The 24376-nt window shown below is 45.5% G+C and overlaps 1 protein-coding gene across 1 annotated transcript; it reads left to right on the top strand.

Annotated features, from left to right (window-relative positions):
• On the top strand, positions 1–20971 carry NRIP2 (nuclear receptor interacting protein 2). Its single transcript, XM_006123018.4, has 6 exons — positions 1–255; positions 9677–9856; positions 17185–17267; positions 18116–18243; positions 19215–19267; positions 20840–20971. Exons 1-6 carry the CDS (start codon positions 25–27, stop codon positions 20930–20932), a joined length of 768 nt encoding a protein of 255 aa, XP_006123080.1. The 5' UTR covers positions 1–24; the 3' UTR covers positions 20933–20971.
• Positions 20972–24376: the final 3405 nt, after the last annotated feature.

Below are 24376 nucleotides of genomic sequence, written 5' to 3'. Positions count from 1 at the left end.
ACCTACCTAGCTGGACTCTTCGCCATGAGCACGAGGGAGACCTATGTCCAGGAAGTGGGGCTAGGAGATGGGGAGGAAAAGCAGAGTGAAGACACTCAAGATCCGGAGAGAAAACAGGGAGATGTGGAGCTGCAGGATAAAGCCATCCTGCAACAGAAGAGGCACCTGAAACAGGCCACCCAGTTCGTGCACAAGGATTCTGCTGATCTGCTGCCCCTGGATGGCTTAAAGAGGCTGGGCACCTCCAAGGATCTGGTGAGTCAAGCGGGACCCAGTTTGGAACTGGATATTCCACTCCTCTCCTCCTAGAGATACCAGGGAATCTAGAGATACTAGCCGGGGGGGGGGGGGGGGGGGAAATCATAGGTCCAGGTACAACAAATAGCTCACCAGAGTCATTATAGGGCTGGGGTAGGAGAAGAAAAAGGAGCTATCCCTCCCTTCCTGCATCTTTCTCCCTATCCATCTTCATTAGGTCTAGTCCCCTTCACAGCCTGGAGGAAGTAGATGGCAGGGGATTCCCCCTAGCTCTCAGCTCCAAGCCCACACAGTTTGTGTAACTTGCATGGGGATTCTGTGAATGTTTCACATGTGTTTACATGTTGGGCTGATGTGAATCCATACATTGAGTCACATGATATAATGTGGAAACAGTCCCTCTTGTATTCCGCAGTAAACACACCCACCAGTCCCTGAAACTTTGGAGTCTTCTGTTGAAACGTTTTACTTTTCTGTGCAGTTTCCCAATTCTGGATTTGCTTTGACACATTTCCTTAGGGCGTGGGTGTGGGGCAAGAGCAGGGGGCGAGGGACTCTGCCCCTGCACTCTGAGGAGAAGCTGGAGAGACCAGGCAGGATTTTCCCTAAGGATGTATAATAAGAACAGGGAATGGTTTCTCCTGGGATTAATCAATTAAGTACATCTCTGCCCCTCCCATTGGTCACCATGAGTTTTCTCCGCTACTTCATAGTGTAACACACTATGTTGATCCAGGATCTGAGCTGAAATGCTGTTTCCCAGTCTGGCTTTGTTTCCTGCTCCTTTCCCCTGCAGGCTCCAGGTTGTTTTACCAAACTGATGAGGGCTCCTGCAAAAAGTTGGTTGAGTTGCCTGTAGTCAGTGACCTGACCCAAAGAAATCACTGGCTCTGAGGTGATCTGATTGCTGCTGAGGTGGGCAACTCCTAGGCCCAGGAAATACAGGGCACTATGTCAACTATCTCCACTGCAGGAGGATCTCCTGGCAGCTCCAGCCCACTGGGGAAGCAGGCTAGAGGGACCATCACTGACTCTTCTTGAAACCTAGAGATCTCTCTGTTTCAGAGAACTACACTGTAACGATCTTGGGGGTTCATTAAACAAGTCAGTGAATGAGAAAGGAATAAAATTTTAATAAAACAAATGGGAGTGTCTTTGGGAAACTGCTGCAATATCTGTGCAGGGTTCCCAGCCTCTCCCTCACCAGCTGCACATCTCCTAATCCCCAGACAACACAGCCCCTTATGTGGGAGTGTCTCCAAATCTCAATCTTACAGAATTATATCTCTACATGCACCTGTATCCGCTCCATGGTGCCCAGCCAGGTCTCTGGCCTCCAGCCATCCCTTCTCTGACAGGAACCATTGTCCTACTTCCTTCTGGCGGGGTGTGGTAAGGCTGCATAGTTCCCTGCCTTTCCTGTGATACCCCCAGTAAACTGGTTTGCCTGTAAGCCAACCCCTGTGCTGAGCTATTTGCCTGAGAGTTATGAACAGTACAATGCCAGCTACTACAAAATACCATCCAGCTCTCTCTCAGCTGACTACATTTTAAGGACAAAAGCATCACAGAAAAAACGTAAAACCAAAAAGTTCCTATGTGATTATTAACAAACATACCAGAAATCACCCTCTTCCTTATGGGACCCAACACCCTTTCCAAACCCTCCTCAAGTGCTAGGGTCCTCCTTTGGACAAAGGGTCCTGTCCATTTACTGACGGAAAACAAAGGGACTGTGTTAGTTAAAGTATGGCACCCTTTCTTTGCCTGAGCCTCTAGAAAACCCACTTTGAACCAGTATATGCTGACCTCCCTATCTGGCTCCCTAGTGTGGTGCCATTTACTATTCCCTTAGGTAATCAGCCCACCCTACTGGTTTTAAAGCTTCAGAGGGGTAGCCGAGTTAGTCTGTAACAGGACTTCAGCTGGTCATCTGAAGAAGTAGGTTGTGCCCATGAAAGCTCATGATACCATCTACATGTTTTGTTAGTCTTTAAGGTGCTGTGAGACTATTTGTTGTTTTTTAAGTTTTTTCTACTTGTTTTAGTTCCTAAAGGAGCTGTGGCAACTCCTTTCCATGCTGCAGGGCACAATCATTCAGAAAATATTCATACGTTTCATGCCGTGATCCCCAAAGACACTGCATGGGGTTGCACTAGCTGTCATTCTCACCTCATCGGGCCAGGTACATATATCAGCACTGACTCACCATGTGATTCAAGAGATCAGCTAACAACCTAAGCTCAGGGAGCAGTATCTAGTTATCACCTACCCTCCCCACTTTCCCTTATAGTCCCTGTATCTCTACAACTTCCCAGTGCTGAGAAGGGGGAGGGACAGTTCACTCTTGGACCACTCAAGGCAGCTTCTTACCAGGTCAGCAGATGTAGAAACTACAGGAAAACGTGTTACACACCTTCCCCTGCACCATCCATAAGAGGCAGATGGAGTCTGTATTCTGCTGGGTAGGCCTTCTTTATTGCTTGCCAATTGCTCATGAACTGGCCCTGACTGGTCACTTAAGTCACATGTTAACATATCTAATACACCATTAGCTGACTGAAATTTTTTAAACAGGGGAATAGCAAGTAAATTATGGCTAACTTTCAGATATGAATTTATGAGATTTGTGTTAAAATCACAAAACTTTTAGGATTCCTGAACATTCTCACAAACAGTGGTTGTATGAATATTTGAACAACAAACACTGTAACTCCAGCCTCCCAATAACTTCCAAGAAGAACTCACTCTGTTTATGTGAAAATATTTGTTGCTCTCTTCCTGTACTGGCCCAGTGTTCCCTGTAAGCTGAGTGCTTGGGTGGCCACGCAGATGAGATTCATATGCCTCCAAGCTGTGTTTCTACTAGTGATTCACATCTGCACATGCCTTGGTGCACATAACAAAATTTATTCTGCACGTGAATGGAAAAATTAGAGGGAATACTGTTAGGGCCCAATTCTCCACTCACTTTGGTTTTACAGTGGTGTGACTGCACTAACTTCAGTAAAGACACTCTTGATTTGTACTGGGGTGAGAGGAAAAGGAGGCCTTAGATCTCCAGGAATAATGAGAAACATACAGCAGCACCAGGTACTTCACAGAATCATAGAATACTAGGACTGGAAGGGACCTCGAGAGGTCATCGAGTCCAGTCCCCTGCCCTCATGGCAGGACCAAATACTGTCTAGACCATCCCTGATAGACATTTATCTAACCTACTCTTAAATATCTCCAGAGATGGGGAGTCCACAACCTCCCTGGGCAATTTATTCCAGTGTTTGACCACCCTGACAGTTAGGAACTTTTTCCTCCCTTGCTAAGCCTCCCAACCTAAACCTCCCTTGCTGCAGTTTAAGCCCATTACTTCTTGTTCTATCCTCAGAGGCCAAGATGAACAAGTTTTCTCCCTCCTCCTTATGACACCCTTTTAGATATCTGAAAACTGCTATCATGTCCCCCCTCAATCTTCTCTTTTCTAAACTAAACAAACCCAATTCCTTCAGTCTTCCCTCATACGTCATGTTCTCTAGACCTTTAATCATTCTCGTTGCTCCACATCTTTCTTGAAATGCGGTGCCCAGAACTGGACACAATACTCCAATTGAGGCCTAACCAGTGCAGAGTAGAGCGGAAGAATGACTCCTCGTGTCTTGCTCACAACACACCTGTTAATACATCCTAGAATCATGTTTGCTTTCTTTGCAACAGCATCACACTGCTGACTCATATTTAACTTGTGGTCCACTATAACCCCTAGATCCCTTTCTGCCGTACTCCTTCCCAGACTGTCGCTTCCCATTCTGTATGTGTGAAACTGATTGTTCCTTCCAAAGTGGAGCACTTTGCATTTGTCTTTATTAAACTTCATCCTATTTATCTCAGACCATTTCTCCAATTTGTCCAGGTCATTTTGAATTATGACCCTATCCTCCAGATTAGTTGCAACCCCTCCCAGCTTGGTATCATCTGCAAACTTAATAAGCCTACTTTCTATACCAATATCTAAATAGTTGATGAAGATATTGAACAGAGCCAGTCCCAAAACAGATCCCTGAAGAACCCCACTTGTTATGCCTTTCCAGCAGGATTGTGAACCATTAATAACTACTCTCTGAGTACAGTTATCCAGCCAGTTATGCACCCACCTTATAGTAGCCCCATCTAAGTTGTATTTACCTAGTTTATTGATAAGAATAACATGCGAGACCTATCAAAAGCCTTACTAAAGTCTAGGTATACCACATCCACCGCTTCTCCCTTATCCACTAGACTTGTTATCCTATTAAAGAAAGCTACCAGATTGGTTTGACATTATTTGTTCTTTACAAATCCATGCTGGCTGTTCCCTATCATCTTGCCACTTTCCAAGTGTTTATAGATGATCTCCTTAATTACTTGCTCTATTATCTTCCCTGGCACAGAAGTTAAACTAACTGGTCTGTAGTTTCCTGGGTTGTTCTTATTTCCCTTTTTATAGATGGGCACTATATTTGCCCTTTTCCAGTCTTCTGGAATCTCTCCTGTCTCCCATGATTTTCCCTTCATGTGTCTGTGGCAAGATGTCTTTTTGGCTGCATATTATCACCCAGTGTGAATTCCTTAGGTGGTTGTGGAACCACATACAGGGAATTAATTATGATAATTGTTGCAGAGCGACAATAATATAATACCTAACTCTTATATAGTGTTTTTCATCCCAAATCACTTTACAAAGAAGGTCAATATCATTAACTCCACATCTTTGTGCCTCAGTGTCTCCATCTATAAAATGAAGTCACTTGCCTGAGGGCACACAGCCGGCCAGTGGCCAAGCTGGGAATGGAATCAGGAGACCTGGGTTCTCAATCTGGTGGTCTAGTCACCTGGTCACATTGCCTTACTCATGGTAGGGCCATGAGAGACAATTCAGCATTCTATGCATTCCAGCTGTAGGCCAGAATCACCATTCAGTCATTTCTTAGCCACATCCCTCTCTCTGTCTTGTTCCTGACCTCCTTTCTCACTCTCTCCTGGATCAGACCCCACATGCTCCTCTGCACCCCCAATACTCTACCCTGAGCTCCCTTCTGCACCCAATCTCCATTCCAGACCCCATACTCCCTCCATAGAAAAGTGTGGTCCTTGACCACTTGCCAAAAGCTTGGAGTGGCCCCCCAGTAAAAATTATTGCCCACCCCAACCTATGCAAAGACTCATCCCAAAGCTATTTACCCCTTCACATAACATATAAACCAGGGGTCACCCAATGAAATAAATAAGCAGCAGGTTAAAACAAACAAAAGGATATATTTCTTCACACAATGCATTGTCAACCTGTGGAACTCATTGCCAAGGATTGTCATGAAGGCCAAAAGTATAACTAGGTTCATAAAAAGAACGAGGTAAGTTCACGCAGGACAGGTCCACTAATGGCTATTAGCCAGGATGGCCAGGGAAGCAACCCCATGCTTTGAGTGCCCCAAAACCTCTGGCTGCCAGAAGCTGGAGCTAGATAACAGGGGATGAATTCCTCAATAACTGCCCTATTCTTGTGTCTATATGCAAAGCATATGGCACCACCTACTATTGGGAGGACAGGATGGGCTATTGGTCTGACCCAAAACTCACACGGTTACGTATATTTCAGTATTACTGATCCCACTTAAATATCAAGACTGGCTTAAAAATCCTGATATGTTTTTAAAATATAAAGGTTGGGCTGTTTATCTTTGCCTTCTGGTTTCTGAGCCCTTAGGGTGCAGATACATCATATTTTTCAGCTTATCTCTGCAAACATGAGGGCTAGAAACAGATTTTAAAACAGAGAAAAGAAAGCTGAGAGTCTCCAGTGATCACATGACTCGGCGGAAAACAAGACAAGTGATAAAATTGTGAGAATCAGCCATATGTAATTGTTGTGTATGATCTAGCAATCAATCCTCAGCTCAGGTGTGTTCCTTAGGCGGGGCAGTGCTGCTCACGGCTGCCAATAGGAAGGACCTGGGGCCTGGTGATTTAAAAGAGCCCCCTGGCTCCCAGCCACCACTACCATGGCAACAGCCAGAGCCTCAGGCCCTTTAACTCATCACCAGAATTCTGAGCAGCACAGGCTGGACAGCACTGAAGGGCTGGCTGGGGAAGGCCCAGCAGCTTCTGGGATCCCGGCAAGTCTGTCAGCAGCCCTGGTGTTGCCATCCCCACCCTTGGGATTCCGGGACCCCACCAAGGTGGGACTGAGTTCCAGAGGTGCAAGGAGAAATAGGGAAGGTTCACTGAATTAGGTTCAGCCTCTACTGGCTAAGGAGCAGCATTGCTGGATTCCACAAGGAGCTCTGTCCAACCATCCCAGAGTCAGGAAGCTTCCCATGAAGGACCATTTTTCTCCCGACACCACACCTCCCAGCTTACCAGTTTATCTTCTCCCTCATGCTGCATTTCTTGCCCTGTCTTCTCTTCATTCCTATTTCTCCTCAGTAATGCAGGATGACAGACTGTGAGACAGTCTGGATGACAGACTGTGAGAGTACAAGGAGAAGAGAGGATGGGAATATGGAGCCCCTGTCCTTCTCCCATGGCCCCAATCTTAGCTGGCAGCCTGATTGGCACTGGGTTATAGTTTGACTCTAAAGCCTCATTATACTGAGCTTGGAGTACTTAGAGAATAAAATGACATAGCAGTCCTCCCTTTTAATGTGTAGACTGGGATGCAGGGAATAGAGGGTGGGTAGGTAAAAGGGTGTAATTATTTCTTTGAACTTAGATGGTGTCTTTCATCCCAAAGCACTTTACAAAGCTATTACCCTTCACATTTTATGGGTAGGTAAATTGAGGATCAGCAAGGTTGAATGTCTTATCCCACAACATTCATTGCACTATTAGCAGAGCTGAGAATAGAAAACAGGTCTCCTGCTCTAATCATTTGGGAAGCTGATAAATCAGAGCTACAGTGGGCTCCATTTGAGGTTTAATCTAAGCTTATATAGCCTTATGGTTAAGATCAAATTGACAACTATTGAGATGCAGGGATATGTTCTCTGTAAGGATATTACAGTGTATCTTGTACTTGTGGGCTGTGTAAAAAAGTAGCCTTTTTTCAAAAAAACTTCACCTGCGTCTAGACTACAGCCGCGTTCTTTCAAAATTAAATCGAAAGAACGTGGCTTTTCTTTCGACGGCAGTATTCCCCATTTCACGAGGAAGAATGCCTTTTTTTCAAAAGTGCTCTTTCGAAAAAAGGCGTTCTTGAATGCAAACAGGGCTTTTTCGAAAGAGAGCATCCAGACTGCCTGGGTGCTCTCTTTAGAAAAAGTGGCTCACTTTTTTGAAAGAAGAGATTGCAGTGTAGATGCTCTTTTTCGAAAGAAGCTTTTTTGAAAGTATCTTTCGAAAAAGCCTCTTTCGAAAGAGGCTTGCAGTCTAGATGTAGCCGTAGGGAGAAGGACTTGGTAGGCCTTCTTTCTCTCAGAAATTCACACTACATTGTGGTAAAAAAGCTACCAAGCCCAAACTCCTACCATAAGAGAGCTGGATATTTCAGGGGCAGGTGGAAGCAGCTGGCCATTACAGTAAGGGTACCATTTATGGGGGGCTAAAAGTTTGAACCGCTGGATTTCATACATGAGGTCTGCTGCAAGCCCATGCCCTAACTTTAGAGGCAGTTCTTAAATGCAACACAGTTTGAGCTGCTTGCAGCTTTGCCTTTAGGACAGTTTGTTATAAAAAGAGGGAGGCAGGTGATTAAGAATAACAAAAGACTGATCATTCAAGTAATTGAAGGACTGTTAGATCATCATGAAAACATTGCCACGTACTCCACTTAAAAGATAGGGAAAAAAAGAATAGGAATGAGTGTTGTGCTGCTGGGCTCTGTACTGCTGCTAAACTTTTAAATGTTCTTGAAAAAAGGGGTGAATGGGGACTAATTCAAAGCTGACTGCATAAAGTTACAAAGGGATCTCACAAAACAGGGTGGTTGGGCAACACATGGGCAGATGGAATTCAGTGCTGATAAATGCAAAGCAATGCACATGGAAAAATATAATCCTAACTATAGATACAAAAAATGATGTGGTTGAAAATAGTTGTTACCACTCAAGAAAGAGATCTTGGAATCCTTGTGGATAATTCTCTGAAAACATCTATTCAATATTCAGTGGCAGTCTAAAAACTAAAAAGCTAAAAAAATATTGGAAATAATTGGGAAAGGAATAGATAATAAGACAAAATACCACACTGCCTCTATATAAAGTCATTGTATGCCCACATCTTGAATACTGCATGCAGATCTGGTCACCCCGTCTAAAAAAAGGTATTTTGAATTTGGAAAAGGTGCAGAAAGGGCACTAGAAATGATTGGGGTAAGGAACAGCTTCCATATGAGGAGAGATTAACAAGACTGGGACTTTTCAGCTTGGAAAAGAAATGGCTAACAGGTGGGGGGATATGTTAGAGGTCTAGAAAATCCTGAATGGTATAGAAAAATAGAATAAGGAAATGTTATTCATTTCATCACTAAGATAACACAAGAAGCTAACCCAATTAAATTTAAAGGCAGCAAATTTAAAACAAACAAAATAGGTGACAGGGGATGGATCATGATGATTGCTTCTTCTGTTTATTCCTTTTGAAGCCCCTGGCATTGGTCACTGTTGGAAAACAGAATACTGGACTACAAGGACCTTTGATCTGACCGAGTATGGCCATTCTGATGTTCTTACATAGAGCTGAAATGTATCTGTCCCCTGATGTAACCCACTAGGCCCCACTCCTCTATCAGAGCTTAGATAGAGCCCAGGAGTCCTGACTGAGTCTCTCTCCCTCCACAGAATTAATAACAAAGTAAGAATATACATTAAAATGTTAAGAATCATTGGTGTCTCTGAAGTGACTTGCCACAAGATGTCAGAATAAGTTAGTGTTAGAGCTGAGTGGGTCTAATATTTATTTAATTGTCTTTCTTTTATGTAGGAATTAGATACAGTGCTCCTGTCAGCTAACTGCTAAGCTGTCCACCAAAAAAAGTAGAGTTTTCCAATGCCATAGTAGCCCTTGTATAAAGAGGATGTGGGATGGGAGGGGGGATGAAGGGGAGATGGGGTTGGTTTCCCCCTCATTTGGTGCTTGGCTTGTGCTGAGCATGCTGAGTAACAATGCTGAAGCCTCTGTCCTCAGTCTATCCTCCCATGTTCTCACTCTTCCTCCATCACGGCATAGACAGGTCGGTCACCTCCCTTCAAAATCTGAAATGGCGCCCCTAAGAAGGACCCTTAAGACACTCATGCCATGTGTGGCCTCTGAGAGTAAGTTGCTCATCCAGGCCTAAAGAGCTTTTGCAGACTGCTTTCCTAGGCCCATACAGCTGCTGGTGGTAGAAGTAATTTTCTGGATCATGGTCCAATACCTTGCTGACAATGTTCTTTTTTTGTGGTGGAGACAGCAGCCACACAGTGTGGTACAACGGCGCCTCTTGGAGGGGAATCTGAACAAGCTGCGGGGTGAGAGCAGGGAGTATACCACATGGGTTCAATCCCCACTGGTGAAGGACAAGGATAATGGGGCAGAAAAGAAACAGAATGACAGACGAAAAGAGATTGTGTCCCTGCTCATACACTGCAAGGTAAGAACCCTGGCATTTATACAGAGCTGCTTTATGTATTTAGTGATAGAAAATAACCAGAGTCCCATCTGTTTCACTCCTGGGGAGCCAATGCCAGAGTGTTAGCTACAGGCTGTGCTAGTGCTTTTGTCCAGTCTTATTTCAAATGACCCAAGCAGAGGAACTGCTACTTTTCTGTTCTCTCTCCTGTTCTGCAATTCCTCATTCCATTTTCTATGTCTATCAGTCTGTCTCATTGACAGACTGGATCAGACGCAGTCAAGTGGACTATACAAGATCTTTCTTTCTTTCTTTCTTTCTTTCTTTCTTTCTTTCTTTCTTTCTTTCTTTCTTTCTTTCTTTCTTTCTTTCTTTCTTTCTTTCTTTCTTTCTTTCTTTCTTTCTTTCTTCAGAACAGCTACATATGTCCCTCTCTTGTTCCGTGCATGAATCTGAATACAATTTATTTCTCCCACAGAGCTGTGGGCTCACCTACTGCTATATTTTCACTAATGTATGTGGTCAATTAGTAAGGATTCAGAAGATTTCTTTGTTCGGTTGAATCCACAAACATTAAGTAGCTCCACTGAGCCCCAGTGAGGTAGTCTTACTTTAACTTCTGTAGTGCCTTTTTTCTTAAGTTGTTCCATGTACAAGAAAACTAGCCTGACACCTCCTAGTATCCTCTTGCAATCTCTGAAGTAAATCCAAATCCCACGTGTGTCGAACCACCATTGCCAAAGGTATAGATCCATTTTTGGTTAATTTTAGGTGACTAAAAATCTCCTTTAAAACTATATTTCAATTTCAGTGGCTAGTTTTAAATCCATTAGTATCCTTATATTCAAAGATTAGACTTCCAGTAAAATGTGCATGTCTTTGCACTTCCAGTTAGAACACATAGGTGCCACAGTTGCATACAAATGTACGCACAAGGGGACACTCACACTCTTTTGGAAAGTTTAGGCCCATGTATCTCAGACTCACACAATTACTTATTAATCTGTTTTGTTTCCAGGCTATTACTGTTGAAGTTACTCAGCTTTGTCTACATTGGGTTTTAGCCACTGGAGTAGCTTATACATCTGACATAACAGCAAAAGGACATACTGCGACTTGCACTGGTGTGAAGTCATGGCTTGAGCTGCTGGAGTATATCAAAGTAGCCAAAGGGCTTGCTCAAACCAATTCGGAGAATAAAGGGGTTTGATTATTTTAACATGATAGGGTCTTTGTATTTCCATAAATGGAGAATGACATTTTTTGGTATATCTAGACTACATGGCTCCGTTGATGGAGCTGTGTAAACTAGTTTACCTGGCATAGGCAAATAAGCAGGGATTTAAATAATCCCCGCTTCATTAAAATAAATATGGCCGCCGTGCTGTGCCAACAATCAGCTGATCCGGCACAGCGCGGCAGTCTAGACGCGGATCTGTCGGCTGGGGAAGCCTTTGCCAACCGATCCTGTAAACCTCGTTTCACTCTGATGCAAGTTAAATAACACCCTTTCTTGCAATCTGGATTATTAAAACAGCACCAAAGTTCAAACAGTGCTTTGGTATATACTGAGTCTGTCCTTACTCCACAGTTTCTTCAACCACTTGTTCAGTTCCACAGTGCTTTTTTGAAAACCCTATCCCCTGGACATGGGCACTTCTTCTTGGCTGGTATCTTTCTGCCTTGTGTCTGCCTTAAAGCCCAACACCTGGAGAGGCAGGTGATAAGTTCTAATGAGTCTGAGCCCTCTAAGGGCCAGCCCATCCAGTGACAGGCAGTCAGGATTTCCGAGAGAATTTGTAACCACTTCACAAGAATTACTCTGAAACATTGACGACTGTTATAGTCAGGCTTATTTTGTTCTGCTGAGTGATAGTCAAGTATTATTCATTGAACTTGAGTTCCCACCTTAAGAACTCAGTTTCCTTTGGTCCTGAAACTTTTCTAATTCACTTCATGGATAAAAACACATGCATGGAAACTGCTTGAGTAGGAGTCACCAAAAAGCTGCAAGTGCTGTTAGGTCTGGGACGAATGCTTATTACTAGCTGTGATATTGTTTTTAAAAGAGACTGAGCACATCTTCACAAAAGTCTGTTCTCTGTGCCAGAATCCGTCTGTGTGAAACTTATTCTTCAGCTAAGAGCTGCTCTTTATAGGTTAGACCCAAGCAAGCAAGCAGAATATTATGTGGTGGTGACATGTGTGTCCCCATAATGTCACTTGGCTGCAGTATTTGGAAATAAAGCTGACTGCAGATAGTCAATGGTAATTAGTTCGTGAGGATCCTCAATCTATCATTATTTTCACACGAACAACTATACAGTCAAATTGCATTTCGGGCCTTGGTTAGTTCCAGAGATCTCCATGTCCAAAACACATTCTGCTGCAGAGTCATTGTGGCTTCTGTTTACTTGATTTATACGAGTTCTGCATACAGTTCTAGAGCAAAGTGCCCTTATTTCATCCCATTGTTTGCCAGCTGCAGATTTTGCAAGGCATATTGGAAAGTCAGTCATGTGACTGACATCTGCACACTAGAAGTAAGATGTTATTTTTGTACTGTGGCTTGTGCATTGTTCATTTGGAAACAAACGCTGAAGGAGCCCACAGTGTGAGGCTGTTTTTCCTCCATGCTGAGCATGTGCTGCAGCCACAGGACAGAGCTCCGTGGAAGCAGCTAGCTGGCTTTGAAACTGATGTGATTTCTGCAAAAATATGGCTATTGGTAAATGACTGATTCTTAAAAAAGTCCTTCCCCCTCCTTTCTTTTCTGGAAATTTGACTAATAAACACTGAATAAATAATAATGGCATCTGATGGCCCCAGATTTAAAGTTTGGTAGGTAGTAATTCTGAATGGCTATGAAGAAGAGTAACACAATGAACAAGTCTTCTGACTCCAACAGGGCTTGAAACCCAGATCTGCTCACAGGCATCATCTGGCCTTTCAACCCTGTTATCGCTCCTTTAAGGTAAACATGATCCTCTGACTGATAATGAGTTCATGATATAGTTAGGAAACAATCTAGCCCTTGGAAATGTCACTGATTTCATGGATATTAGCTTCCTGGAGGTTGATTTTATTAATAAAACAATTAATCATAACATTACATAAAGTGCAGCTCAAGCCTCCTTCCATGGCTTGGCTGCTCCTAGGATTCCTCTTTCAGAATATCGTAGCATAGTTTAGTTTAGCTCAGCTCAGCCTACCCCCTAAGATCCTCTGCTCCTAGAAAGCCACTCCCACCTCCCTTTTATCCAGATGGAGCAATGGGCTATCTGCCTCAGTTAGTCAGCAGAATCCATTTAACTGTTTCCCAGCAGGATTAACACCTATTAATGGGATGAAATGTTTCAGTCAAATGCTACAAGCCTGTTGCAATCTTCCATTATTGTCCACGATTGTAGTATACAGGACACATCATAAAGAGAAGCTAGATAATTTCATGGAGGTTAGGTCCATAAAAGGCTATTAGCCAGGGGATAAAATGGTGTCCTTGGCCTCTGTTTTTCAGAGGCTGGAGAGAGATGGCAGGAGACAAATTGCTTGATCATTGTCTTCGGTCCACCCTCTCTGGGGCACCTGGTGTTGGCCACTGTCGGTAGACAGGATACTGGGCTAGAAGGACCTTTGGTCTGACCCAGTACGGCCGTTCTTATGTTCTTATGATAACACTGTGCACCCTACTAACCAGCCAAGAAGCAGGGTTCAGCCCTTGAGAGCACACATGCTTTATCCCAGCGCTATTCAACACACGGCCCGTGGTGCGGTTTGGGTTTACACAGGGTTCAACACATGGTCCCATCAGTAGGATCCTTTGAACATGGCCTCCACTAGGAACATGCTCCAAAATGGCCAGCCGTCTCCTGGGGGGGAGGGGAGGTGAGCACTGAAAGACACAAGTGAATGTTGGTGTTTCTAGCCCCCAGGGTGGAAGTGTTGGAAGCACTGGAGCACTGTGGGAAGTGCTGGCTGCTTAGCCTTGAGATGCTGACTGGCTTACACTGGCCACATTTGGTTCCGGCATCATGGCTTAAGGCTTAATCTTTGTATTCATGTCTGTCAGTGTGAAAGAAGCTATTTGCATATATTTGCATATATATTCACATGTATATGCAACCACACTTAAGTTGCGGCCCTCGGCATGTGCTGTGAGTATCATTGTGGCTCCTGGGGCTTCCAAAGTTGAGTAGCCCTGCTTTATCCCATTTCCTTCCCTAACATACTGCCCCCTCCATCTCGGAGGGGTCAGTGTTTCACCTACACCCCATTCAGTGAGCATTCTGTGGCTGAGACAGCTTTTCAGGGTTCCGAAGGCAGAAAGAGAGACATTTGGTACACTTGGGTCAGAAATTGGCTTTTTGAGTACAGCCCAGTCTGTGAGCATTCACAGCAGGGACAGATGGTTGGCCCTTCTCATTTCAGTGTTGTTCTCTTTTCAGCTGCCGGGAGTTTAGGGTAGTAATTTTTCCGGTAGGCTGCTGTGCAGCGTGGGGGCAGGAGGCGGGGGGGCAGTGGAATGAGAACACTGGAAAGTGGTGTCCTCTCACAAGGTACAAGCTACAGCTCATTCTGATGCTTAACCTTAGTGGTTTGGGATGATGAAGACTGATATGAGGTAACTGGCAGCAGTAGCTTCTAGGAAAGTAGCTGTGTCAGCCCGAAGGAAGGCTTTTCGCTTCATTCCGCAAAGCTCTAACATCCTGTTCCATGTACTCATGTTCATTGTGCACAAAGAGGCCAGAGCTGAGAGTGAATGGAGTATAAATGCGTGGGTTTATACACTGAATAGGCAGCAGCTTGGCTGGGTCTCTCAGTCCTTTCATGCATGAAATTCACCACAAGGAGAGAACTGGATGCTCTGCAGCATGAGATAGGGGCCAAAGCTGCTCATTTGCAAGGCTGCTGAGAGGGATACTTCTGTGCTAGCATGTACTGGAAGCACTGGTTGCTGGAATCAGTGCTTTGGGCAGCTTCTGGAGCTGGTTTCTCTGCCTTGTTTTACATTCTTTGCATGCTGTTGCTACTGGGCTTGGGATATTAGAGCTTCATGTTGTCCATTCTGTACTTTCCTGACCCATTGCCCTGCAGGACACCAGTGATTTCCTGATTAGCAGCCAAATGACTCCTTAGCACAAGGAGCGTAAACGGTAAGCATCATACTCGGACTCAGGAATCCATGAGCTCTTTCTTGGCACTGACTCCCTCTATGACCTGGGTCCAGTCACTTGTCTGCCTCACCCGGGTTTTGTGAGGAATAGTTAATATTTACAAAGTGCTGAGTGTCATGAATAATTTGCTAAGATTTATAAATCATTCTGAAGGTGGAAAGTGCTATGTAAGGACTGTGTGGCTACGTCTACACTGGCCCCTTTTCCTTTAAAGTAGGAATAAGATCCTCCGGAAAAGGGCTTTTTTTCCGGAGGATCGGGGCCAGTGTAGACGCTCTTTTCCGGCTTTTCTAAAAGCCAATGTAGACGAGCCCAGAGTGTTTGTTATTTATTGTTACTGGGGATTCTAGTGGAGAATGTGACAGATTTAAGCACTCGTAATTGTGATACTCCCTGGACTGATTTACTTCAAATGTACCTGGACGTCTAGCTGTTCCAGTTTCAGTAGTTCTGAATCCATCAAAAATGCTCCAAGTCTTGGAGGTTCTGACGACTCTTTCTGTTATTACCTTATTTAGATGCTTGTATCTTTCCCTCACTATTTTTTTTCTCTCTCTCTGACAACTCACCAGCCATTTATTTTCAAAATGAAATCTCATATTGGAATTAGCCCTCTGGGAAGATTAGTTTAGAGTGAAAAGAGTTGGTTTAGAAATCAGGATATTATGAACTTTCTCTTTCATTAACCCTTTTCTTTCCATCATGCTCCCGTGGCACAGATTGTAATGAGAAGCAGAGCTCTGCCTGTGTTGTATTTAGGATTAGATCTGGCAGTTTATCCAGCACCCTGTATTGGAGGTAGTACAGAGCTGTCCCCACCCTCCAGGGAGTTCTGGGAGGGATTGCTCTTGCCTATAGCTGTCTCACTGCTCTATCTCGCATAGCATATGTCTACACTGCAGAGCTATTTTGGGATACTTCTGGTATCCCCAAATAATTATTCTGCGTCTTTTAAGCAAGCCTGTTATTTTGAAAGATAATGGGCTCGCTATTCTGACGTCCCTGTAAACCTTGTTCCACGAGGATTAAGAGACGTTTCAGAATAGCAGTTTAGTTTGAAATTTGGAGCTGGATAGATCGCGCCAAATTACAAAATAAGCTATTTTGAAATTGACTTGAAATAAGCTGCACAATTTGCAGTTTAAGGGTGTAGTGTAGATGGACCCATAGTGAAATGAAGAAAATTAACATGCAGGCAAAATATATGGGAAATTTTCATGACAGCAAGATGTGATGGTCAATAGAAGAATCTTCCTAAGGGAAAGGGAAGAATTTCATCACTTGGATAATTTAAAATGAATCCTGAACATGTCCCTGGAGAATAGGCCCTTGAAACAGTCCTGCACTGGCAGGGGACACGATGGATTGACTGGATGGAGCTAATATGTCTTTCTCCTTTCCTGTGTTCTGTGATTCTGTCTCATCTTTCTCTGATCATGTTACCTATTGATTCCAGGGCCAATCCACACAGCTCCTGGTAGCCTAGGGTTATAAATCCTCTCCCAAGTACTGAGGACTGTTTCTGCCTCAGCTTTAGAAAGCAATGCCACCAACAGCTGTGAGAGAAGCGAGCAGGAGGCAAATGGTGACTGCTTCCTTGTGCTCCCTGGACCCTAGCTGAGTGCAGAGGGGAGAGGCAGTAAAGCAGGAAAGGAGTCTGCCCCCTTCTAATTTCCTGAATGCTGCAGTGGTTCCAGGGAAGAGCAGTCAATCTCTTCCCTTGAGCCTGTCTGGGTACTCACAGAAACTGGAGCTGGAGGGAGGAGAATCCACTCCAAGAGTAGCAAACAAGAGTACAGTTTGTGGCAGGAGAATGCAAAACTATACGGATGGGTGGTTGGGGGCTCACTCAGTAGGAGGAAGGGAGAATGAAACAGCGAGATGGAAGCAGACCCATCATCCTTCCCTAAAGATGCCAGAAGAGGAGGAGGTGGCAGGTTACCAGGCCTCCCATAATAAGACAGAGACAGGAAAATGCTAGTGAGGTCAGGTTCTCAGAAACTTGCTAGGGCCTCTATGGAATCCCAGTCACCCCCCAACTTGTGGATGCTATCTGAACCCCAAACCTTCTGATGATCTTTTGTTTCTAGATTTTAGGGATTTTTCACATTATTTCCAGGGGGGTTGGATCAGTTTAAGTCCATATTAATTAACCTGCCTTTATATTTCTTCTAGTGCCAAGGTCAAGTATTAAGAGCTTCTGTTAACACTGGCTGCCAGCAAAACCTCATCTCCATGAGCTGTCTGAAACGCCTGGGGTAAGAGCCTTTTTGCAGAAGAGACGGAGGTGGGACAGAAAACACAGCATTTAAACTGGGCTCAGTCTGAATCTGAAATTACCACTTTTGGTCATACCCCAACTCCAGTTCATATAGGGAACCCCTGTATTCACACCTGGTGCTTACGATGTGGGGAGCCCAAAACTGGAAATGCAGGGGGTCAGAGGAAAGGACTGAGGGGCACTGGCAGGGTTGTGAGGGGAGCCCTGGGCTGGAATAGCAGGGGGCTGCAGGGTAGGACTGAGAGGCACTGGCAGAGCTGTGTGGGAAATCCAGGACTCCACTCCCTCCCCACGAGTGCCTCGCTGCCACTAGCAATGCCAGATCAACTCCTCTCCCGGTCCCCTTCCCAGCACTACTGTCAATCAGCCAGTTCTGCAGTATGCAGAAGGTGCTTGGAGGGAGGGAGAGAAGTGGGCACAGGGTGTGCTCAGGGTAGGGAAGATGCCAGGAAGATGTGGGCAGGGCTTGTAGTGGAAGGGGTGTTGAGCATGCCCCCCAGTAGAGAGGAAGTCAGCACTCATGGCTGCAGGGCAGGATTGAGGAGCATTGGCAGAGGGGTAACAGTTTGGCTGTAGATAACTACATATCCCAAGATGACCAGATGATTCTTTGCACCTGCTCAGGGAAACCTGCCCCCAAAGTGCCTCAGGGCTACCCCTGGAAAATCTGTCTCTCTCTGACATGCCTGTTACATGAGTGAGCTCCCCTTTTCAGCAGGCCAGTCCCATGGAGACAGTGAAGTGCCCATAACTACTTGGAGCTCCCAGTGTTCTTCCCCCTCTCCATGCCATGTTTCAGGCAGTAACATCCCTTGTGTCCCACAGGCTGCAGGAAGTGTCCGATGCTGACCATGGGGATCTCTTCCTTCCTGTCCTAAGTGTGGTTGGCCAGGTGGAGTGTGTGGAGGTGCAGCTTGGCCAGGAGACAGTAGTGTGCTCAGCGCTGATTGTAGGTAAGCACAACAGAGCTTCCTTCCCCCTTCCCAGATCGCTTCTTCCTTCCCTGCTGAGCACACCTATATCGCTCCTCTAGGAGCAGGGATGGGGGGAAGGTCCCATGGCCCACAGGGCTGGGTCCAGGCACAGTACCATGTACTAAAGACAATAGATGGGGAAAGGCTCCAGAACTTCTTGCTGTGTCCCCCTCCCAGAGATCCCTTCCTGCTAGGACCCAAGGATGGCTATGTTTGTCAGTGTTCCCTGCCGCAGAAATGTATTGTAGAAAAGTCTGGAAACTAGAGGCAGAATCTTGTTGGGAGGGGCTGATGGGAATGAAGGCATTGGAGGGAGTAGCAGGGAGATTGCATTTTTTGCAGGAATGTGGATCTCTGCATACAACAATAACGAATTCTTCTTTCCGCCCCTTCCCCCCATCATATTTATCTTCTCAGCCATCACTGATTTCTCCCAGTGCCTTTGTCCCCTCCTCCTCCGCCCCACTTATTAACTCCCAGCCCCCTTTCTGTCATGTTCCTCTGTTGTCTTTAGCCCTCCTTACTGTACCTCTGCCACACCCTTTCCTCCTTCGATTCTGGTTTCTATCGCTCTCCGCACCCCAGCTCACTTTATTCTTTTTCCCTCCCCCTCTTTGCTTCTGCTCATCCCTAGTTCTGTGTCCTTCCAGTGTGGGAAAGTGGGACTTCTCCTCCAGCCTTTCTGATGGCTGCTTGTGTATAGGAGTCTGGGCAGGAAGAGTAGCACTTAATCCCTGCAGGCTGCAGCTGTGGGATGGCTGGAGTTCAGGAGTCTGGGAAGATAGGGGTTGCCACACTCTACTGTGCCTCACATGCTGACCCCATATGTGCCATCATTTTGATAACTTTTAGCAAGTTCCAGCTACAGTCATAAGACAGGTGCTGTGTAAAAGCAACAGTCAGAAAACCCTTATGCCTGAGCCTGACTCACTTCCTCTCTGGTTCCCCAGAGGATGAAATGCTGGAGTTCTGTTTCGGCCTCCAGACTCTGCTGTCTCTCAAGGTAAGGAATGGGTTCCCTCTCATCACATCTATGCATGGAGCAGTTGTGATGTCTCCACAAGACCCCAGCTGGGGCTGCAGGAAGCATGCGATGCTGCTGGCCAAACCTATCAGGATGTCAGCTGCCCTGCTTCCTGATCTCCGGTTGCAGCACGCTCTTCGCTGCTATGGATCTCCAATCATTAAAAAACCTTAGCGGATAAGGCAGTGGCTAGGGCCCTGTGCAACCCCATGGGAGAGAGACAGAGTATCTCCCAGTCCCGGTGTCTCTGTCCTGGGAGCGGGGCAAATGCTCTGCTCAGGGACACGAGGCGAGGAGATTTCATCTCTTAAAAGTAGCCCCATCCTCAGAGTATCTTTGATGTACCTTGAAGAATCCCCACCAGTCTCCATCATGCAGGAGGATGGGCCTGTCTGTGCATGGAGTGCATGGACTTTGAATTGTTCAGTGGAGGGAGACTCAGCTAGGAAATCTCTCTTAGAGGTTTTGCCTCCCCGCAGCGTAGGGACAGAGAGCATCTATGCCTGCCATTCCCAAACACAGCCTGTGACTGAGATTCTAGCACAGCTCGAAGAGAAAGCCCCGTCTTGATTCGGTTGTGATTACTCAGAACATCAGACAATGCTTCCTAGGAGAAGAAATGCTTTTTGCAGCTGTGAAACTCCCCTATCCTGCAGACGGAACAGAGAGAACTACAGAAGGAGAGGGATGAATGCAAGTGTAAAGAAAACCTCAACTGTAACTGTGCTAAGAAAGCCAGTGAAGGCCTTGTAGATGTGTAAATAAGAGGCAGCAAGGATAGAGACAAAAGGTGAATGGGGTGAGAAGATGGGGCTGGGAAAATGCAGGAATGGGAGCGTGGACAGATGAGTGGGAAAGGGGAGGATGGAAGTAGGGAGCAATGAGGGAAGGGAAAACAATGGGGCTGGGCACTGTCACTCAATGGGAGGGATGGCGTCAGGCTGAAGACTGATTGACTCCATAATCTGGAAGGTGGGGAAGAGACAGAACCAGATGTGCAGTGTGGGATCAGTGTACCCCAGGGCCATATGCAGGGGTGAGAGAGAAACACAATGGGGAAGCAGAGGGAATGAAGGCAGGGAGCTAAGAGCGGAAGGTGATTTGGAATCTACCCAGCCTGGAACGTGTTGGGGGGTGGGATGTCTTTGATCCCCCTAACAAGGGCCAAGTATGCAATGCGTGAATAAGGAGGCTGTGCTGAAGGTGCGAGAGAGCCACCTGAGCAGGCCTTGCTGGGGAGCTGGAGGACGTGAGGGGAGGGAAGGAGCAACGAAGGTCTATTCAGAAGAAGAGGTCCAGTTGTGTTAGGGGGATGGAAGGAAAAGAAGGCCGAGAGTGGAGAGCATCCTAAGGAAGAATGCTTCCTTAATGAATGCTTTGAATCTGATGGAAGGGTGCATGCGAAAATCTGGCTTGGGGGGGGGAGGGACTGATTATTGGATGGGCTCCAGCTTCTTGTGGTAATAGACACCACACAGTCTATATACCCTGCTGATGCCTTGTGACTCTGATATGCACTATGAGTAACCAGCTATCGTCTGCATCCACTAGTGCTGCATCGACTTGGAGGAAGGAGTCCTGCGGCTGAAAGCCCTGAATGAAGAGCTGCCTTTCCTAAATGCCTCTGATGAGCATGGGCAGTGATGGGCTGGCTCCCCATGTCCACAGGGAAGAGACTCTGCGTCCTACCAGAGAAACCTGCAGCTGGGGCTGACACACCTGAATCTTGCTGAGTCCTGGTGCTGATACTGGGGATGGAGGAGATAAAGGGGAGCCAGGTGCTGTTCCACAGTTGTTGATAGAAGCTGACCTCTTGTATGGAGAGCTCTTCCTCCTTGCAATGGACACTCCTGCTTGTCCCCACGTGCTGCGTGGATAGTTGTTCTTTGTCCCTGTTCTCTCTGGTTCCTGCTTTTGCCCTTTTAGTGACTTCTTTTTACACTGCCATGGATTGATAACATAGAAAGTGTCACTGCAAGCAGTCTCCAGAGGTTCTGCCTGCTTTCTTCTAAAGCCTCTGAAGATTAAAGTTTTCCTTCCCTTTTGGATGCAGGTCTACCTGGACAAGAATGAACTCTCTTCCCTTGAGGCCTGGGTAAGGCCCTGTGGCCAATGGCCCCCTATCCTCTGGAGAACTGGATTTCATTGCCCTGCACTGGCCCAGAGCAGACTAGAAGGATTTTACTGGAAGTGGCTACATTGCAGTCTCTGTATTTTGAGAGTTTTCATTCAAAGCAGGCAAACTTCTAGGAAAGGCTGAGCTGAAACACCCTGCAAGCAACGGAGGCACCAGGGCCTGGCCAGGCCAGCCTTTGCTACCAGACTGTATTGTATGAGCTCCAGTGCTAGTCTCTCTCCCTGATAACCATAGGAACTGTGCTGACACCCCCGCTGGCCAGGAGCGCTAGTCACCAGATTAATACACGCATCAGTGCTGCTTCTTCACTGGGAGGGATTCAACTGGGATATCACACAGCCTATATCTGCCATCAGCTATCCTCTTCTAGCCTGGACCCTGGCTATTCAACAAAGAGACACCATCTACTTCAATCACTGCACTTTCACACCCCATTGGAAAGGAAAGAACCTGACTCCTTCCCAGTATCAGATCAGATTACAAACTCACCTGGAATGGACAGAAACTGGGAAAGGGGGAGGGAGGTCATCCTTTCTCCTTCATACAGGTGGGCCTGATTTCATTACCCTAAAAGCATCGCATCAATATCTCAAGGGACAGACACACTATAACCATTGTGGGCAGCTGTCTCCATTCTCAAAAGTATGCATTGGATAATTTTTGTTTCTAATCTTTGACTAAAATTTTCTATTCTACAATACGTGCCCAGTTACATCTTTTCTCCTCAATGACTAATGAGAATAACTGATGCCAGCCTCCTTCATAATGTCCCTTTATTCACTTGTAAATGGTTCTAATGTCTGCTCTTTGGCATCTTTTTCCTGGATCCATCTGGGTTTTCTTTCTTTCTTTCTTTCTTTCTTTCTTTCTTTCTTTCTTTCTTTCTTTCTTTCTTTCTTTCTTCCTTCCTTCCTTCCTTCCTCCCTCCCTCCCTCCCTCCCTCCCTCCCTCCCTCCCTCCCTCAACTGGGATCAGGACTCTGAGGCATAACTAGTGCTAAGAAGAGTGGAATAATTACCCTGCTTATTTTATATATAATACTCCTGTCAATGCAACTCAGTATGGCATGTGCCTCTCTTAATGGATGTGTCGCACTGTTGACTCTTACTCAGTTCATCACCCATTGTATCTGGCAGCTCCTTTTCTGTGGTGTAGATGCCTAGTTCAATGTTTTACAATTGTGCATCCGATGATTTCTTCCTATGTGACACACTTTACATGCCTTTCCTGAATAATAACAATGATTTAAAGGTCTTTGTCTCATATGTGTCATGATTGTCCTGTATTATGATCCTATCCTTTGAATATCTGCAGTTCCTCTTAGATCTGTATCATTTGTGCATTTGAATTTTTACTGAGCACATTGGCTGGTATCGGAACCTCTTTCAAATTTGACATTGACTCTTGAATGAACACAATTTGTTAAATGCGTTGTTTATTTTTATATCCCACCCTGCGGCAACTCATTGAGTCCACAACTCTCTAGTTTCATTCAAAGGATAGTTTGTGGAAATGTATCAAATAACCTGTTGAAATCAATAGCTGTTATGTCCACTCCATTTCCTTTATCCATTAAGTTTGTTATTTCATCAAACAAACAAAACCTAAGAGTTCTCTCTAGCTCAGACTGGAATCAATAGGTCTTTACACTGATTTTAATGGGAGGATTGGTTCCTGTGGTAAACTGGTATGATTTTTCTTTGAGAAATATACTTTGCTTACTGTTTCTTATTTTTGTGTAGGTGCTCACTACTTGGCTTCTCTGTTATCTGCTTGTACAATATACCAGGCATTGCAGTTAAATTTACTCACCTGTAAGTCATAGACTCATAGAAGATTAGGGTTGGAAGAGATCTCAGGACAGGGATGGGCAATAATATGTGATGGGGGGGGCCACTCAAAGTAAGTGGTAAACCTCACTCTTTCATGATGGCCCAGGCAGCTCCCATTGGTCACTTTTTGGCCACTGAGAGCTGCAAGATTGTGCTGGGGGATGGGGTGGCACACAGAGAGCACATGGCCCCTGCAACCGAACACTGAGTGGTGTGAGGGGGCATGGCAGGCTGGGAGCCGTCTGAGGTTCCCTTTGGGCTGTCAGACGGTAGTGGGCTGGATCCAACCTGGGAGACGTATTTTGCCTGCACCTGCCTCAGGTGGTCATCTAGTCCAACCCCCTGCTCAAAGCAGGACCAACCCCAACTAAATCATCCCAGCCAGGGTTCTGTCAAGCCAGGACTTAAAAAGCTCTAGGGATGAAGATTTCAACACCTCATTAGGTAACCCCATTCCAGTGCTTCATCACCCTCCTAAGGAAATTGTTTTCCTGGTATCCAAACTAGACCTCCCCCATTGCAACGTGAGACCATTGCTCCTTGTTCTGTCATCTGCCATCACTGAGAACAGCCTAATCCTGGGATCCTCCTCTTTTTATTCTCCTTCAAAAAATCCTTTGCTTTTTCTCTTTCCTTCCAGAGGCTTTATCTTTCATCAGTTCTCAATTTAATCTCCAAAGGTTCTGATGCTTCTGCTTACTCTGATTGCACAGTGGTGTGAATTTCACCAGCCTCCGTGGCTGTGGATAAATTTAGGTTATCTGGCTATTCTGTACTCTCTTCCTCTCCATAATGAATCATTTCAGTTTCCTCCTTTGGCTTGTTTGTTCTCCTATCCTGATAAGTACCAGATCTGCCCTTTTCTATGTTAGCCTCTTGTTTCTCACATAAATATTATAGTGATGCTTTCTTGTTTCTTTTGCTAATATCCCGATTTTGTGCCTTTGCTTTTCCAGTCTCTCCTCTTTCTCCTGCTTTTGAATCAGTCATGTATGCTTGCATGCAGTCTCTATGTCAGTTGTGTTGAGGGTGTTTCTGCTTGATCCTTACATCTGTGCACAGGAGACTCTAATTCCCAATTTGTTATCATCAGACATGCTCTTCCACTCTCCTCCCTAT

This window comes from Pelodiscus sinensis, chromosome 1 (assembly GCF_049634645.1).
Source record: "Pelodiscus sinensis isolate JC-2024 chromosome 1, ASM4963464v1, whole genome shotgun sequence".
NCBI lineage: Eukaryota > Metazoa > Chordata > Testudines > Trionychidae > Pelodiscus > Pelodiscus sinensis.
This window is presented reverse-complemented; position numbering and strand designations above follow the sequence as displayed.

Coding starts and splice junctions, on each gene's coding strand:
- NRIP2 (XM_006123018.4), top strand. CDS start 25: ATGAGCACGAGGGAGACCTATGTCCAGGAAGTGGGGCTAGGAGATGGG. Junction 9,857..17,184: donor CCCTGCTCATACACTGCAAG/GTAAGAACCCTG, acceptor TATTTCTTCTAG/TGCCAAGGTCAAGTATTAAG. Junction 18,244..19,214: donor GTGCTCAGCGCTGATTGTAG/GTAAGCACAACA, acceptor CTGGTTCCCCAG/AGGATGAAATGCTGGAGTTC.